The following is a 19,000-nucleotide window of genomic DNA, read 5'->3' as shown; positions in this document are numbered from 1 at the left end:
GCCTAGTTGGCTATAATTTTTGTTTTATTAAAAATGCCCCAAAATTAAAGAAACCTAAACTAAACTAAAAATAAAAACGCTCCAAAAATTCACGCGCACCCTTAGCATATTCTCCGAGTATTGTATAATGGCCCATAACCCATGATGGCTAAGCCATGAAAACTTTCAAATTGCATTATCCAATAATCCAGTTTTTAATTAAGTCTGTATATCGCCTGTTATAATCCATCAAATATTTTCGCTCGCGCGCGATTGGTCTGAACGCGTCACGTGACCAAATACTCCCAGGCTAAGACTGAGGAATATTCGAGAATATTCCCCAATTTTCAAAACTGCGCGTGTTGCGAAAAATATTTGAAGGATAATAAACACAACAGCCTGCATTTGACTTCGAAAATATGCTCGGATATTTGTCCTTGGACATTATCTGTTGCTCAAAGCTCACAGTTTTCCGTTACGCTCTCGCAAAACTGTGACTTCTCGGAACAGATAATGTCCGCAGACAAATATCCAAGCATATTGTCGCAACGAATGGAGGCTATGGTTTATATATTGCATAGTACGGCAGTTATCTGTAAACAGTTATCGTCGTTATTAAAAACAAAAAAAAGCCATTTAAAACGGTCGCATTTTTTGCATACCCAATGTTAATTATTAGCTGGGAGAGCTCCCATAAGCGGCTTCATGCACCTTAAAATCTAATGTCCACTTAGGGGAACCATTCTTGTAAGCGGACGCCTCCAGTTACGGGCAACTTTTTTGCGTCCCGAGGATGTCTGCTCACGAGATCTTCCACTGTGTTTACGTAAACATAGGTAAAAGCATGACAAAAGCTGACGTTTTTTCTGTTTTATCAAAAAGAAGTTATTTGTGGAAGTTGAGCTACATTTAGCAAACAAATGCTCGCTAGAGGCTTGGTTTCTGCTGCAGGCTACCTTACTAAGTAGGGGAAGAGGGGGAAGGGTCCCCCGGAAAATTTTTAAACTTTTAGAACCTTAGAAACGCTATTTTAGGCATTGTGAGAGATTTTTTCACAACTGTGAAAGCTCTCAATAAGGTTATATTTTGAGTGGCCCCCTTTTTAAACACCATATTTTTCAGCCGCCCTCCTCCGTTTTAAGCCATAGTTTTTGGCACGCTCCTCCCAGATCCCACCAGCCACCCCCTCCCCCCCCCCCCCGGCTTTATAAAAAATGAACAGTCCGTAAATTGATGATTTCGTTATTTCCATCACCTGTCTTCTTGATTATATATTAATACTGTAATAAGAAATTAGGTCTTCATCGCATCTTTTGACTGAAGTGGCGTTAACACCAATTTCACGCCTTTCCTTTTATGAAAATAAATTGTGCGTTATTAATGAGAGCTGCAGTGACCTAATGGTAATAGTGTGTTGGAAAGTAGTTAACATCCATTCGACGGCTCAATTTCAAACTTTAATTCTCTTACAACCCAGGATTCACAGCAAACCAAACAGAAGCGTGGATTTTCTTTCAGACAGAAGCAAGAGGTCTGGCATAGCCCATAAGGCTTAGCGCGCGTACATGCGTCACGTTCAGTCAAGCTCACAAATGTCACGCTTACAAGTTCTAGCATAGTGTACCGATGCCAGATCGCGATCTTTCGTAGAAAGCGAGCCAGGGTCCTCATGTTAAATTCTTCGACTAGATGTTTTACTCTCGCAGTACCCCCTTCCCTCCCCTCGCTCGAGGGATATGAAAGAATGATCGGGAATTATTCAGGCAATTTGGCAAAACGCTGAAGAGGGTCCCCTAAGATGGACAACCTTCTGATTTAGGACTACCTATCAGCAATCATGCTTTACGCTTTTTAAGGTCATCTACGTTATCATTTTACGCCACCCTAGTGAAACTGGTCCTCTAGGTACTTTCAGTGACTATGATTTTTAGCCACTATATTACTAACTTTCCAAAGGGAATTTCCAAGATGCACTCGAGGATCTAAAACATGCAGAGGAAATAGCAGGTACATCAAAGTTCTCTCTGATTGTCTTTTTGTGTATATCTTTCCTTGTTCTTTTCGATCTCAAATTTTTGGGTTTTCATGGTATACATGGAATATACATACGAAAGAAGCGAGTCGCTTTTTACCTTTTAAAACAATACAGTCGTTTTTAAGACACACTTTTCCTTTGAAGATTGTTAGTCAAATTGGTCGGTTTTTGGTCCGTGTATTGTTAAGTCGGTCTGTTAGAAAGCCGTTTGTCGGTTTCGTTTCCGTCATGGATAAGTCGTTTGTAAGGGGCCGGTAGTTGTTGGCATCTGTTAAGAGGCGTTTGTTCTAGGTGACGAAGCTTGGCAGTCGGAGCGTTTGATCTTGTAAACTGCTCCGACTGCCAGGCTGCCTACATTGGTGAGACTGGCAGAAACCTTAACACAAGACTGACTGAACACAAACGAGCCACGAGAAATGGTGATGCCAACAATCACATTGCTGTACATCATCAACTGACAAACCACAACCTTGACTGGGACTCTGCCCAGTGTTAAAACCTACGATATAAACTATTTTCAACGACTGACCCTGGAAAGCTGGTACACTAACGTAGAACAAACGCATCTTAACTACGCTCAGGAATAAAAAATCTTAAGAGCAGATTGCTGATAAATTAATATTTAGGGTCGAGATACATCTTGAACAGCAGACTAATTCAGATTTTTGTTGGGTCATTAGACATGAATCCGAGCGTATTACAACGAACTGGTGTTGACCATGATTTTTTGAAAGGTAAGAAAATAAATCAAGATAAAAGTAATGCATTTTATTATGCAGATTTGCAATTTTGGAACTCAGTTAATTGTGCAAATCTACTATAATTCATTATTATACAGGCAAGAGTGTTTTACTGAAAAATACGCCACTAGTAAAATTCATGCGAAACTATATGCAGCAATTGAATGGCGTATAGACTCTAAGCAGTCTCACTTTAAGTCGAAGATCGGCAGTGGAAGAACGCAAACCAGCAACAGGAGGGTCGATCAGAGGCGCGAGTTGAAACCGCAAGCCGCGAGTAAGTAGCACAGGCTTCGGAAGACGAGCAACGCTTGCGCTGCTAGCCGCACTTCGTTTGCATATTTCCTCGCAGATTTTGGACAACAGAGGGATTGTTCGCAGTCTACTGAAGTGGGCTATTTTCCATATCGTCACTTGTGATGATATTGATCATATTATTTAATTTCCCGCCTTTTCACGGTTGTTTGTGCCAACAGTCAGTTTGACTATAATAAAAGAAAATTAGCCGGTGGCTTAGAGATAGGAATTTATTTTCTCGTGTTAAAACAGTATTTTACTCAAAACCCGAGCAACTGGAACATTTTCTTAGAGAAAAACATGCAAACATGCATTACACTTTTGTCACCCATATCTCAACAACATCGTACATGAATGTGACTAAACTCCAGACACAACACATAAATAGCAGTCATTAGTGTAGAAGCGGCGGATGGTCCAGCCAAAACCTCCTCTCAATTTTTAACACAGGCTCAAAGATTTGTATGTATTTACTAGGCGAAAAAGTTAACTGGAAGAAGAGTTACGTAAAAAACCGCAGAGCGTGCTCCAATTTTCTGCAGAAAAATATTGTAAAATAGCAAGCTTCAAATCTGTCATGAATAGAAGTTAAAAGTAAAACCGTTGACTCGTCAATAAGGCGCTTCCCAAGTTTTTGAGAAACGCATAAAGCTAGGAAAGGAAACATCTCGTAACTGTTACTGAATCCTACAGAGAAAGACTCGAAGAAATCTTTACAAGGTATGATTTGTAAATTAAAGTATAATAAGGTCAAATAACCTGTGAAATGGCGAACATATACCAAGACGTGAGGCGAAACAGAACTAAATGCCAACCACTTGCTATAGAGAAATTGCAGCACAGTATGTACTAAACGAAACATGAACACTGCCTAAAAATATAAAGAAAACTTTTTTTATTTAGGTTGTTTCAAACAACGTGTTAAACTGAAGACATAAAACTAGAAAGCTAAACAATTGTTGCAGCCATGACATCAACAAGAAAAGTTGACCGCAGTCTAGGGGCGTCTGAGGTTTAAAAGTTTCTTGGTGGCGAATGGATTGCAACGCGTACAGACGGTCTCGTTCCATTCTACCCACAGTTAAAATGGCGAATGTTGGATGTTAGAGTTTGATGACAATTTCGACTTTATCAACTCATGATATTGTGTGAGCTGTTTCATGCGTAGAAATCTAACCAGTATGACAAGTTATTTTGAGCAGACTGTTCCCAGATATTTGCCGGCTGAGTTCAAACACCACTTTCGAATGTCGAAAAGAACATTCAAAATTCTCTCAGGAATAAACCGTTTTTAACAGTCAAAACATACATTTAGCTTGCGAATCAGAGGCCAACCTGTTGTAAGAGCACATGGATGTACGAGTAACACTGATGAAAACGCTGTTAACAATCCACAAAATCTGCACTGATCAGTGCTTTCTTCCATGTTGAACATAGAAAGTATACCGCCAGGTACTGGAATTGAGAATGGGTCGGTCAAATGGAATGCTCAATTTTCGATCGGACCGGCCCAACCGAGAAAAGTGGTCCACCTCGAAAGGTAGACCGGCTTTTTCGAAACTTTTCTGGTTAGACCGAACTGATCCATTCAGTTTTAAACCGAGATTTCCGGAAATCTTGGTTGAATGGATCGGGCCCTAGATATGTAAAATCTAGACCGACATCTAGATCGCTCTACTTTTTACTCTCGCCGTGAGAAAATTGTAAACAAAATCTAAAAAATCATTTGGCTTGTTTTTACTAAAACTACTAAATGGAATTAAGCCCAAAGACAAAGAGAAAAAAGGAGATCAAAAGAGCAAGGAAACTTTGGTAAATTAAGATTCAAGAGAGACCTTTTTTCAAGCCCAGACTTAAAAAGTGTTCAATACAGAACTTAGCGAATTAAACGCCCGTACGAAATTTTGTTAGTCAATAAAAGAGGCCAGAGAAATTGAAAGCATTCCTGTGAGTGAGTTCGATCTTCTTCTGACTAAAGTTTTCGTCCATATCCGGAAGCAAAATGACAGTGATTACAAACTGGCTGCCTGAGCAGCTTTCAGCGAAGTCAAATTGTCTGGTTTAACTATGTAATGAACATCTTTTCAACTGAACTTGGCCGGTCTGTATAGGAGAATCTTGACCTCGGTCATGCGTAGAACGAACGCAGTGAGGTCTGTACGGCACGACCTCGGTCAATATTTTTCCATACAGACCCGCCTCCCATTCGGTAATAAGAATGAAATAATAAACAGCGCAATAGCGGTATCAGTGGCTGCTACCAAGGCGTTAACTCAGTGCCACGCTTTTATTTACTTATTTTTCCTTTTTAAAAAACTTCATTAGGATGAATTACATGCAAGGTAGGTAAAACTTTTGACAGTATCTGGCGTCATCGGTCGTAGGTTTTCATGTCTCCAGATCTTTTGTAATTTTTTGCAATTTCTGTCGATCGTCAGTTCCTGGCGCAGACTCTGATAAATGAAAAAGGAGCTTGCGATTTCTACAAACAGATCGGCTGATTTTCAAAGGCAAGAAAAGAAAAATGTGATTGCACTCTCTTAAGCTCAAAAAATATTGTTTAAAAATGACACTATTAACTTCCCAATACGCGTTTTGATTCTCACAGCACACACACGTGTCATCAAAGGAAATATCCAGGAAAAAAAAATGACTTAAGAAATGCGTTAAGTTGCTACACTGAAGGGATTGAAGTGAAGTGCAAAAATGACAAGCTGAACGGCGAACTTTACTTGAGGAGGTCACAGATTCATTACCTACTAGGTGAGTTCAGACGGCATATTTGTTTTTCGTTGTAGCTTAGTGAGTTAAAATATCTAACTTCAGAATGTAAAAAGTGAAAATGTCCATTTTGATTGTCATAAGTTTCTTTCTTTCTTAGTCCTGAGCACTTGTTCCTTCAGCATTTGATGATTTTAGTTATTTCCATCACCTACCTACGTGATTAAGAATCAATGTTTTAAGAAGAAATTACATGTTCATCTTTTCTTTTTGGGATCTTATGCATTTCATGCATGCAGACCCCTAAGTCAGAGGCAGATCTTGAACGCCACTTCAAGGACGAGATGACACGTGACAGACCTCTGGGTGTATGAATAGTCTGGCAGGTAGACTGGGTACTGGGAATTGCGTCTCATTGTTTTCGAGTTGTTTCGTCAGCCATTGCTTCCGGCGTACCGTTTTTGTTGTGTAATGGCACTCGTTTTAATTTACCTGTTTTGTGAAAATTTAGAAGAGCTTTCCCTCGCAAATTAGTTGTTATAATTCAAGGTAAGTTATTCAAAATCGCTCTGTCGCGCTGTTATGATTTCATTTCGAAAATTAACCGCACTACCTGATGTCTGTCTTGGTTGTTCTTTCAGTGTCATTTCATTTAGGTGATGGAGTGAGTTTCCCCGGCGATACGGGAGTTGTTTGCTCACGCAAGCCAACATATCTAGACTCGGCTACTGTTTAGTGCGGATTGCACTGAAACTAATCCGCTTTCGCAAGCCCTTATTCATTGGCTTGAAATCTGGTGCGGGTTGCACACACAAGCCAGCTTACAGGGTTGTCAAAATAAGCCGGCGACCGGCGCATTCTCGAAACCTGCGCCGCCTACTTCGAATGTTAGTAGGTTAGTCCTGAGCATGATATTGGAGAAATTAAATAGAAATAAAATTTTTCAGTTGTTAATTTTTTTTGGACCCAAAATGGATCGGAGAAAATAAAGTATTTGCCGAAAAAGTGCGTGACACGAATCGAAACTGATTTACTTTAATAGCCGTAAAATGTTCTACACCTCAGCGCATCATTTTCTGAAGCGAACAAAACACAGAATAAAGTAATTTAAAGTAGTCTGGTAAAAGGTGACTTTTCGTTCTGTTCAAATGGCACTGCAATAAATAGGCCTGTAGTGTTTTTTTTTTGTTTGTTTGTTTGTTTGTTTTCAGTTAAGTGCTACCGTAATGAGAGAAGTAGATTTATTTACACAATATTAACATTTAAGGCCGTCGGCAGGAAACTAGCTGATATCCGCCATAAAACTGCAGAATTACTTCAGTCTACACTATCTCTTACTTTAATGGAAATAAATATAAACCTTTGTATTTTTTGAAGCGATATAGTAATTTTCTCAATTTATAAACACACAAAAATGATACAATAATATCATGCCAATCATAGGGGTAAACACAGACTATTTAATTTAGAAGTGAATGGTTATCAGATAACGCGTGCGTGTCAAATACGTTCGCTATTAAAAAAGCCTAAAATTCCGAACATGAGTTTGAAATATGTAAGAAACTTGAAATAACCTTTTTTTCAAACTAAATTTTATGTGAGATAAAGCCAAGAAAGCGCCAAAATATCGAATATTTCAACGCCGTGGATTTCTGTGTGCATAATTGCCAAATTTATCGTACATAGTACACTTTATCAAATAAGTCCAAGAAGAAAGAGAGGAAAAAGTTTTTTTATTGCCTCCTTATGTACAGAATGCAAATATAATACAGTAGAGATACAATACACACATACATACTTTATTGCAACTCCCTACAAGGGTTTTTCAGTTACAAGAATACATAACTATCATACTAAAATAAATAACCAAATAACTAAGGCAATGGATATGTATTGAAAATTTAGTGAAATTAAATACAATTGATTGGATTCACTTTTTGCAAATTCATAGATTAATCAGAAAAAAGTAGTTGAACAATTTTTTTCCGAAAAACTTTGACAGAGTCTGAAGATTTGACATCGTCTCTTAGATTATTGCAGAACCTAGCACCACGGTAGGTCAAGGAACACAGTGTCCGGTGGTTCGAAGGCACCTTGAAATGTTCAGGTGACCGCGTTGTTTAGTATTTCTGGTGTGAATTTGTGAACGCAGAGTAAATTTCTTGATTTGGTAGTCAGGAAAGAGTTTATTAACACATTTAAACATCATTACGGCATTGTTCAAGTTAAGTTTGTCATTAACAGGCAGCCACTTTAGGGATACAATGTGCAGATTAACGGTGCGAGTGTGATTTACATTGTATCAAATAAAAGAAAGTGAAGAAGAAATAGAAAACATCAAAACAAAATAATGGTAAGTCAGACGAAACTGAAATGAAATATTTCTACTTATTATTGAAATCTTCTACTTGTTTGCTTTTAGAGCGATTTGCTTGAGTGAGTCAATCCTTCCTAACCTTTTTGCCGTGTCACTTATATGAACACTGGATCGGAGAATAACAATAATTAAGAGTGGGAAAATCATCAACAAATGTACACGTTTGCTGAAAGTAGCCCCACATTGCATCTCAAGAAATTACTTTTCAAACATCTTCCCAGTGGGAGGGGGCGATCCCCTCCCCCAGTGGGAGGGGGCGACCCCCTCCCATACTCTCCCTGAACGATGCGTAGTACGCGTCTTACCCAGCCGCTTCGCGGCATGTTTTTCACGCAAACCTTAGCCGCCTTTTTTTTTTTTTTTGTAATTTTTATTTTTTTTTCAACATTTTGGGTTATAATACATACAATACAACACAAGACATAACACTAGTTACAATACTTACAATACGTCATAACTACAATAGATTACATACAACAAATTATAATTACTAATCGTAGCCTAATTATACCTAAAGAATATACAATGCGTTGTTTACAATAGTGCAGCTACCCAAATACAGAGAAAAAAAAAAAAAAAAAAAAAAAAAAAAGAAAGTAAGTTAGTGACATGCTGAGAAGGAGAAATTACAAATTAAGCTCAACTATTATTAAGAGATGGCATTAGTTTTTCCCACTTTTTGTAATGTTTATAAAGTTGGTTATTTTTGGTAGCTATTTTTTTTTCAATGTAATAAAATTTACATTTATAAATAAAAAACTTTCCTAGCAGTATCAAGTGATTCAGGATAATAAAGTCTTCGTTGTTGTTGAACACTCCAAACAATATATTTTCAAATGTCAAAGTGTCCAAAGATACATTCTGGTTTGAAAGCCAAGAAGAAAAAGCCCGCCAGAAGTCTTTTGTTGTATCACAATAAAAGAGCAAATGTTCGAGGGACTCGACCTCTTTCAAACAAAAGGTGCACATTGGTGATTCAATCATTTTAAAACGGAATAACCTCTCATTTGTGAAAATTATATCGTTTAATAATTTATATTGGAACTCTCTAATTTTTGTTTCAAGTGTGACAGTGAATGGTAAAGAATAAATTTTTTTCCAGTCTTCTATAACCTCTGGATATTTGTCCTTCAACTTCCTTTTGGCGGTTGGAGGAGTTTGTTTCTTTGTTTTAAATCCTTTATACAAAAGTTTTGAAGAGGCTTTTAACAGATCCGATTTGGTTTCGTCGATATAAATATACACTGTATCCAAATGCTGTTGAGGATATAGTTGCTGATGTTGAGTATGTGATTCTTTGATAATTAATCTCCATTCTTTTGGTATGGCATCTACAATTCCTATTAATTTGAAGTACTGGATTGGAGATAGATTCGCTTCCAACACTTTAGGGCTTTCAAGAAATTTACCCGTATCGGATAACAAGTCACCAATTTTAACAATTCCTTTAGTAAACAAATGTTTTTCAAAAAGAGATTTTCCGTGTATCACAATATTCCTATTATTCCACCTACTCTTTGGATGGAGCCCGCTACTCAAAACACAACTGGCAACCCCGCGGTCCTCAGTTGTTAATGTTGTTATGTACTTAAACAGGCTTAGTCATTACAGCATTAAAACCTCTTGACACTACCTGCACAAGTTCATCATGTGTAAACAGTGCCGAGTTCAGAGAGTTAAAACTCACAATGCACAAAATAGGGATAAATTGAGAGATTGTTGTTGTGTTATGTCCCATTAGGACTAAGAGCTAAAAAAAATAATTATTATTAGAGGATAACGTAAGTAAGCAGTATTCTGCCATACATTTCCCACTTAAAAATTGTAATGACTTGCCTGCCTTATCACTTGTAGCAATTCAACTGCCAGATGCTGACATAAGAAAACAGCATTCCAACCGATAGGAATAAAACTAAGCATAACACCCCATGAAAGCACTGCGGACCCATTTTTACTTAGGTGGCGAGACGTTGAAACCAATCTCATGCCTTTCCATGAGAACTGCAGCGCCCTAATGTAATAGTGTACCGGGTGCCAAATCGAGAACTTTCATGGAAAGCAAACCAGGCACCTAATGATGAATTCTTCGACTAGATATTTTACTCTCGCAGTACCCATTCCCTACTAAGAACCCCTAGGGATATAAAAGGACGACCGGAAATTATTCAGGCAATTTGGTAAAACGCCGATCGAAGAGAGGTATCGTAAGATAGACAACATTCTCATTTGGGGCTACCTATAAGCAATTATGCTTTACTCTTTATTATGCCAATATACTTTATTATTTTACTCCGCCCAGGTGAAATTGCCATTTAAGCACCATCAATGTCTATGATTTTTACCTACTATTTCACTCATTTTCCAAAGGTAATTTTCAAGATGCACGTGAGGATCTAAACCATTATAAAGAAATCGCCGGTAAATCAATTGAAAGGTCTTTCTGAATTTTTTCATATATATATATATATAACTCCTTGCTAGTTTCTCAATTTTTGTTTTTTTATTTTTATACATAGAATAAACATACCAAAGAAGCGAGTCGCTTCTAACTTTAAAAGCATTTCTAGTCATTTCCAAGACACATTTGTTTTTTGGAAGAGTGAAAGCAATTCAGCCACCATAGTGATCACCAGGAATGAAAAATCACATGAAGGGATTGTAGATAAAGTAAAATTAAGTGTGACGATGCATCCTGAACAGCAAAGACTAATACAGATTTTTGTTGCGTCATTAGCTATGAATCCAAGCGATTTTCCTACATTTGCTGCTGACCCTGACGCTGGATTTAGAGGTGAGAAAATATACCAATATAATGTAGTGCATGAAATGTGCAATTTTGGAGCTAAGGTAATTGTAGAATCTGTTAGTATTTATTTTTAACTCCCAGTACCGTCGGAATTTCCAGAATTTTCGAGCTAACAAATCTATTTGAAATTCAGCTTCTTAAGTCAAAAAAGACTTGATGTGATTTTCTAGAGAAAAACAAGTAAACACACATTAAACTTGACATAACCTATATCTCAACATTATTGTACATGAATGTGACTAACCTACAAACACAACACGTAAGTAGCAGTCATTAGCTAGCAGAATTGGTGAATTACCAACAGGGCGCTTTGCAACTTCTAGGTTACCGTATGCCTTTGGTGCACCTTTAGAGGCGTCTCGCGTCCAAGCGATGTAGCGCGTCTGGTTTAAACTGTAGATACCTAAACCCCTATATCAAATTAAAGCTTATAACACTGCTCCAGTACTGATTTTGAAATAAAATGAATTATCGAATTTTTCACAACCTTTAAATCTGAGGGTCTGAATCATCTTTTGGGTCCCTTTTGAACGCTAGAAGTCAAAGAGAATTTGTTCGTTTGCCCTCAAATTTGGACAGTAGCTAGTTTGATATATAAACAACAAAAATATGTCTGCGAATTATTTATTTCTAAATAATTTTTCGCCGAGAGCGATTTTTCTATGATCACAGCCATATTTTTTTAATCCTATTTCGAAAATGTTCTGTAACTTTTCACTGAAATTGAATATGGCAAATCGCAAACACTTTTAGCGCTTCGGGTCCCGAAACTGAGGGACAAATTTATTAAGCGAAAAACAAAATTTGCTTTGACTTGTAGCTTTCAAAAGACGATTCAGACGCTTGCATTTAGAGGTTGTGAAAAATTCGACAATTTATTTTATTTCACAATTCTTGGTCTAGTTTGATAGCCAGATCTATAAGCTTTAATTTGATATAGGGGTTTAGATATCTACAGTTAAAACAGAACGCGCTACGTCACTTGGACGTGAGACACCTCTTAAGGCATACGGTAACCTTAAAAAAGCTGCTCGAAAAAGTAAAAGCTCAAAAGTTGAATCTAATTTTGAAAAAGTATTGTAAAATGACAAACTCCAAGTCTACCAAAATTAAAAGTCAATATGTAGTAAACACGCTCAAAGCTGGGAATGGAAAATAATCGTAAATGGTACTTTACTCTATTCCGGAAGAATCGGAAAATAAAAGATGCAAAAGATATGACTTGTAAATTGAAATGAGGTCACATAACAGGTGAAAGGGCGAAAATATACCAAAGATGTTGGAGTAAACCAAACTAAATACCAACCAGTTGCTGGAGTAATAACGACACGGCTTTAAACTGAACATGAGAACTGACTAAAATATATGAAGAAACTTTAATTACTGAAGTTGTTCCGTTTCAAAATAAAGACATATAAGAGTGAGAAATGTGAACGAGTGTAACGAATAGACTTTTCCTAGCGCACCACATCAACAAGTAAAAATACAGGAAAGCGTTCTTTCTATTTAATTTAAAACAACATGCAAAAATTCAGGAACTTTTGAGGTAAAAAATTCACACATATTTTTCAATTAGAATGGTTTTCGACTGACCCATTCCATTGTAAACAAGCTGTAACAAACAGATTTTTTTCCCAGGGCCATGAGATCAACAACAAAAATAAATAAATACATAAACAACACAACAGCAGGATCAGTGCGGTTGCTGCCAAGACGTTAACCCAATGCCACGCTATTATTTACTTTTTTCCTTTTATTAACTTTCATGGCATGAATTGCATGTTATGTAGGTGAAACTTTTGACGTTAGTCTCCAAGTCTTTTGTTCTTTGTGCTCGTTCTGTAGAATTTCAGTTCCTGGCAAGGACTCAGAATAACAAAAAGAGACCTTGTGATTTCTACAAACAGATCAGCTCCTTTGAGAAGAGAAAAGAAAATGGGACTGTACTCTCTATAGTTTTGGCCCCTTATTTCTCGATATAGACGTCTGTTTCTTGACTATAGTATTAAAGCATTCTGGTCGTTTTACGATTGTCAAAAATAATCCAAACTTGGTTTGATTTTGCTTTGCGATACTTTTTGAAATGTTACGACGCAAGCTGATGCAAATCAGATGTGAACCAAAGCCAATCATGACCTGGTCACGTGCGTTTTGTCGCGCCATGCACTCTCATTGGTTTATTGTGTTATTAACGTTTATCGTGCGTGACTACTTTATTTTGGGTTTACGACGGTCAAATGTTAAAAAATTCCACTACTTCATTTTCATTTTTTATTGCCACTCGTACCGCTTACAATACTTCTTATAAAATATGATTACTTACGCCACTTACAATACTAATACTACTCACAACACTCATAATGACATGCAAAGTTCAAATACGTAACAACAATGCAGTTTTCTCGACTAGCTGAGCATTCTTGGCACTAGTTACGTAATAGCTCTGCAGTAAATACCGAGACTACTTGTTCACTCCATTCGTGCTCGGTTTTCCACCCGGTTTTCCAGCGGAGCGCTGATCAGGGAACGGCCCACCCTCCCACCTTCATCGTGTGGGTCGTACGTCGTACCGCTAGACTCGACTTCCCCGGCCTAAGCCAAGCTGTTCATCTTGGGTAAGTCCGCTGGTCAATCATTATTCCCATATCTTATTTCAACTGAGTATGAATGAGAGTGTTGTGAAATGGAATACTACCAATACTAGTCACTCACTACCCAATTCGTGTTTCGTTTCTCACAGCTGTGGAGCAATGGTTCAAAGGAAGAGCCGAGTCCAAGCAAAATGACTTTAGAAATGCGTTAAGTTTCTACATTAAAGGAATAGACATGAACTGTAAAGATGACGGACTGAACATCAATCTTTACAGTCAAAGGGCAGACCTGCATTCTTTTCCGGGTGAGTTTACAAGGCTACATATCTTTTCCAGCTTAGTTAAATTTACCAACTTCTAGATATAAATTTCCCAATTTGTAAATTGTTGTATACACACTTCGTTTTAGTTTGGAGAATTTGTTGATATATCATTCGATGAGTTTCTTTATTCTCCTCATCTGCCTGCTTGACTGAGCATCAGTTCTGTAAGAAGAAAACAGGTATTAATCACCTTTCACTAATTTATATATATCTGATGTAATTCACAAAATCTTAATTTTGTAGCACTTTTAAATAAAATTACATCCTCGATTTCTTCAGCTTTGACTGAACAAAACCGAACAAAAAAGTATCACTAAAACTCAGCAACTAGAAACTTTAAACACCTTGCGATTCTGTGATGCTGCATACAAATAAGTCTTGTTGTTATTGTTGTCGTTGAGTAGCGAGATTTTTTACTTTTAAGTTGAGTTTTGAGTAGTAAGATGTTAACAGTAAGACGTTTTAACTGCCGTTATTACCTAATTTCCACAGGTAATTCACGTGAAGAACACAAGGGTAAAAGTGGCGCAGAAGAATTGGGACAAGATTTCTTCATAGGTAAATCAAACTTCTGTCTGAGTTTTTACCTCTTATGTAGACTATAAACCTCCTGCATGTTTCCTATTTTTTAGTTTTTTGTTTCTGCATTTCAAAGAAACTTCATTAGTAAAACAGTTGAATCGGCAGCGGGTTGCTCGTCATTTTCAAGTTACACTCGTCACTTTGAGGACTGAAACTAAATTTATTTAGCTAGATTGTCATCAGGGTTTTCTAAAACCATGAATTAAAAAATCCTAAAATTATCAGGACAGAAAAGACTGATATAGATTTGTTTTGCACCATTAGAACCATTTGACCAGAATGAACAACAATTGATGCAAGACATGAGTCTGAGCGCTTCACAACAACTTGATTTTGACGAAGACGCTTTAAGAGGTGAGAAAAGTTTCCAATAAGGAGAAATGTATGTTCTTTTAATTTCTTCCTGAGGATTTTCCATTTTGAAACTGGGACAGTTTTTTTTTAACGGCATTTTCAGGCTACAGGGGAAAAGGCTTACTATAAAACCAAAGGACTTAGATCGAGTTTCACAATATAAATATGTACACGAAACACATGAAAATGAAAAAAACAAAACTGACTGCTAATCAATACGTCAACATCTCTTTAGTATTACGGCATGACACGGAACATAAATATTAAAATTAGCTAAAAGTAAATCTATAAATAAACGTTTATTTTTCATAGGTGAAATTGTTGACAGTATGCCGTCTCACCGATCGTTTTTCAGTCTCAAAATTTTTCATTCTCTTAGCCATTTTTGTATTCGACAAAATCGAAGAAAACATGAAAAGGCAGAAGCCTCGTGATTTCTAAAGGAAAGATCTTTACTAACCAAGTTACAAAAGCAAACGAGTGAAGAAAGTCATCTAGAATTGCTCTGGTTTTGCTTTAATATGCTTTTTGTTTGTGTTAAAAGACTCGCCCAGCACCCCTCAGATGATTTGGTCGCCTGCGTTTTCTCAAGCTTGCTTCTGGTTCTCTCATTGGTTCATTGTTTTGGTTACGATCACTGTGATTACTTTAGTTTTGTTTTAGACTATCCCCTATTTCTTTCTCCGTTTGGTGTAGTCCGAGTCACTGAAATTTTTGCGTTTTCTTATGACACAAAATTCCCTTGTGATGGACGTAAAGATGTAGTCAAACACTTTTAGAAATGCAGATTAATCAACATACTATTTTTAACCTTGAGTTCAGGGATAACGAGATGTGTTATGCAACAGTTCACACCCACGTTGATTTCCAACTTCATCTTGTTGTTTCCAGTCTCCGCGGCAATGATACTAAAGGAAGAGGGTTCACTCCTAGTTCCAGACTCTTCCTGGTAATTTTTTTGGGAGGAGGGAGCCTTTTTGTCACTCCGACTGACCGATCATAGACTGTTCACAGCCCTCTATTTCTTCGTATTTTCATTCGATCATTGAACGTGCGGATAGAATTACAAGAGAACTGGAACCCAGCGGAAAACAGGAGACTTGACAGAATAGGGGGTGGGGACCGAGAAAAACAGAGGGACTGTAGACATCTCTGGAAAAAAGTGTATTCACCATGACATCTTTGGAAGGAAAGGGAATTTACCGTTTCTTCAGAAACGGAAATTCCCATTGGTTGAAAGGCGACGAAAGTGTCATTACCTTGACAACGACCACCCATAACTGATTTGTTTATAGAATTCTGTTGGAAATATTTCCATATGTTTCTTCGCTCAAAGATGAACAGAAAGAGGTTGTTGTTCATCTTCTTCGATCGAAGGACGTTGTCACAATTTTGCCGACCGGCTTTGGGAAAATTCTGATTCATCAACCTTTACCCAGCGGCAAAAGAAATGCAAATGCTGTTGTTCTCATTGTTTTGCCACTGACTCAAAAGGATCATGAAAGAACAAATAGAAGAGATGGAAGAGATTGGGATTCCTTCCATCGTTTTGTCAACAAAGGACGACATGCTTCCGCCGATTAGAGAAGCGAAATACAAGTTTGTTTTCGGTGTAGCGGAAGGCTTTCGGATGCAAAATTCCATAACATGTTGAAGAACAAAGATTCTCCGATACACAATTGCGTTATACTTAGTGAGTGCGACTTAAACCGTCGCATCTGGGCTCAACAAATAAATTTTTCGTTGATACATGAGAAGTTGTACCAAAATTCCTCAAGCGAATAGCAAAGGAGCAAGTGCATATCCTACAAGAATCGAAAAGAACGCTTTATTTCGGCTTTCTCCTCCTATTTGCAGGTTTTTTTTGAGTAACAGTCGTCTAAGACGACATCCTCAACACCCAAACGCACGTGTTGTTGCGTGCAAACTGGACTTGTAATTAATTAAACGAGCAATTTACCGCTCAAATTTAATTGGTCCGATTTGTTTAATAAGAGGCGGAGCTGTTAGCGACAAGGCGATAACAAGGGGAGGAGCCCACCCTTACCAAAACAGCTGTATTTTTAAACTGATTTTAAACTGTTTTGAACGTATTTTGACGATTTAAACAGTGTTTTGAAGTCACTATTGGGTATTTTTGTGCTATTTTGTACAAAATTCAAAATTTCGCTTCTTGTTTGTAATGTATTTCAAGTATAGTTAAAACCTACTTCATGACATTGGAATGATTTTCACTCTGTTTTTAACGTAGTTTGAGCTCAAAACAGGGTTTAAATAGGGGATTTAAAATCTATTTTAATACTATGGCCACAAAAATTTCGTTCAAACAGTTTAAAAATTCTAGTTAAACCCTGTTTTGAAAGTTATGTTGGCAATGGCTGTACGTTTAAAAAGTATTTTACAAATTTTCACAGTTAAAAGAGTCTTTAAATAGGATATTTAAAATGTAGTTGACATGTCAAGAACATAAAATATGTTTTACATAGGAAGTTTAAAAGCTATTTGAGATAGCAATTCATATTATAAGCTTTAAAATACAACCAAAACAGTCTGTTTTAAACATATTTTAAGTCTTAATCAGGCGAGTATACTATTTAAGGAGTAGTTTCAAATAATGACAATAATGTCTATCTTAAAAACAGATTTTAAATACACTATTTTTGCACTATTTATAAATCTAGACCAATGGAAATTTATAATTCAATCAACATAATTTGCATCCCCTTTTTGAAAACTGCTTAAATAGTTTCTTTTCACTCAAGCTTTACATACAAAACCTTTAAACACAATGATTCTCAACTGTAGTGAGTTTAGTTTACATTGTATCTAGAAAACAGCAGATAAGTTCTATATTATATGTACCATGCTGGGCTAGCGCACGCTCATGAGTGGAACTTTTTCACCCACTGTTATCAACCTGAACTGTACAGCAGGAATACAACAAAAATAACCATGCAATGTTTCAAAAGGGCGGTGGGAGAAGACCAAGTAATTTTGAAAGCGATTCAAGCCCTTCATCCACTGCATGATTACATGTATGACCATTTTGCATTTAAAACAGAGGTGAAAGCCAGCAGCAGCCTAAATTCTCTTTTCAAAAAACACTGTGACGGACAAAGCTCTTTGGAGCAAGACAGTCCCAGAAATCAGCTACACTACTTCTCAAAGGGGAAATAAAGATCTGGCTGAAAATGATCCACCAGTGTCTCAGTCCCCGAAAGAGGGCCCTTTTATGGCTGGAGGATAGAATTTAAATGTGGGATGTCGTCTGAAGTTTTTGATTTAGTTTTGCAAGCAGTATATTATATCTACTATGTAAATTTGATGTTCCTTCTTGGAATCAATGTCATGACTAAGCCACTTCACTTGGTTAATCTCATGAAGTTATGACAAAAACAGTGTGAATCTTTGCCTGTAAATTTATACTGTAAATCAGATCCAGACCCTCTTGTTTCATTAAATCATTGTTTGGCCTTGTTTGCCAGGAACTTGGTCTTAACTTTTGTTTATTATGCTGTGATTACTCATGCAAAAGTGTTATCGGCTGTAACCTCTGGGAACTTTTTAACATCAGCTGACAGTTTGAATTTTCTAAAAGCTTCCTGCAAAACTGCTTTAAAGAAATAATTGCCAAGCATAGGATTTGCATCATTTGGTGACATAATACCAGTACCATAAATTCCAGTTTTGGTATAGAAGAGATCACAGGTGAGCAGACATTACAGTCTGTTTGGTGACCAAATGGACACAGGCACATGCTCAGGTTCTGGCTTAGGAACTGGCTCTTTCATAGCTCTCAGCGGTGGCTGTCATTCTGGCACTGGCTCTGTGCCAAGTGGTCACGCATAAGGAATTTAAATTTGGGTGCCCCAAAAACTAGGACCTACATGTAAATGTAAGAGTCTCTTCCAGCATCAAATATAAAACTTAGAGTGCAGTGTGAATAGTGTTTAGGAATCTGTATTATAAACATTACTCTATTGGAATTAAATAGATAAACTCACATATTATAACAAAATATTTGGTATAGACATCACCTAAACAAATGCAAAATTAGGAAAACAAAAAACTTACACTTTTAGTGTGTACATGTAAGCTTTTAAGACTCTCTCAATATCAAAATTAATCAATAATTCAGCCAAGCCAAAAACATGAATCTGTGGACAAACAAACCTTTTCGCAAAAAAGCACTCTC

At 37.1% G+C, this 19,000-nt stretch overlaps 1 protein-coding gene across 1 annotated transcript; it reads left to right on the top strand.

Annotated features, from left to right (window-relative positions):
- Positions 1–10,615: 10,615 nt before the first annotated feature.
- LOC145472107 (uncharacterized) lies at positions 10,616–15,324 on the top strand. The gene is made up of 4 exons (XM_081454921.1): positions 10,616–10,940; positions 13,696–13,851; positions 14,362–14,427; positions 14,716–15,324. Exons 1-4 carry the CDS (start codon positions 10,835–10,837, stop codon positions 14,823–14,825), a joined length of 438 nt encoding a protein of 145 aa, XP_081311047.1. The 5' UTR covers positions 10,616–10,834; the 3' UTR covers positions 14,826–15,324.
- Positions 15,325–19,000: the final 3,676 nt, after the last annotated feature.

This window comes from Orbicella franksi, unplaced genomic scaffold, assembly GCF_964199315.1.
Source record: "Orbicella franksi unplaced genomic scaffold, jaOrbFran1.1 SCAFFOLD_554, whole genome shotgun sequence".
NCBI lineage: Eukaryota > Metazoa > Cnidaria > Anthozoa > Scleractinia > Merulinidae > Orbicella > Orbicella franksi.
This window is presented reverse-complemented; position numbering and strand designations above follow the sequence as displayed.

Bases quoted from the DNA above. Each gene is read 5' to 3' on its own strand.
- LOC145472107 (XM_081454921.1), top strand. From the start codon at position 10,835: ATGCATCCTGAACAGCAAAGACTAATACAGATTTTTGTTGCGTCATTA. The intron at 13,852-14,361 runs GTGAGTTTACAA...TAATTTCCACAG, and splicing joins AGACCTGCATTCTTTTCCGG to GTAATTCACGTGAAGAACAC. The intron at 14,428-14,715 runs GTAAATCAAACT...TTGCACCATTAG, and splicing joins GGGACAAGATTTCTTCATAG to AACCATTTGACCAGAATGAA.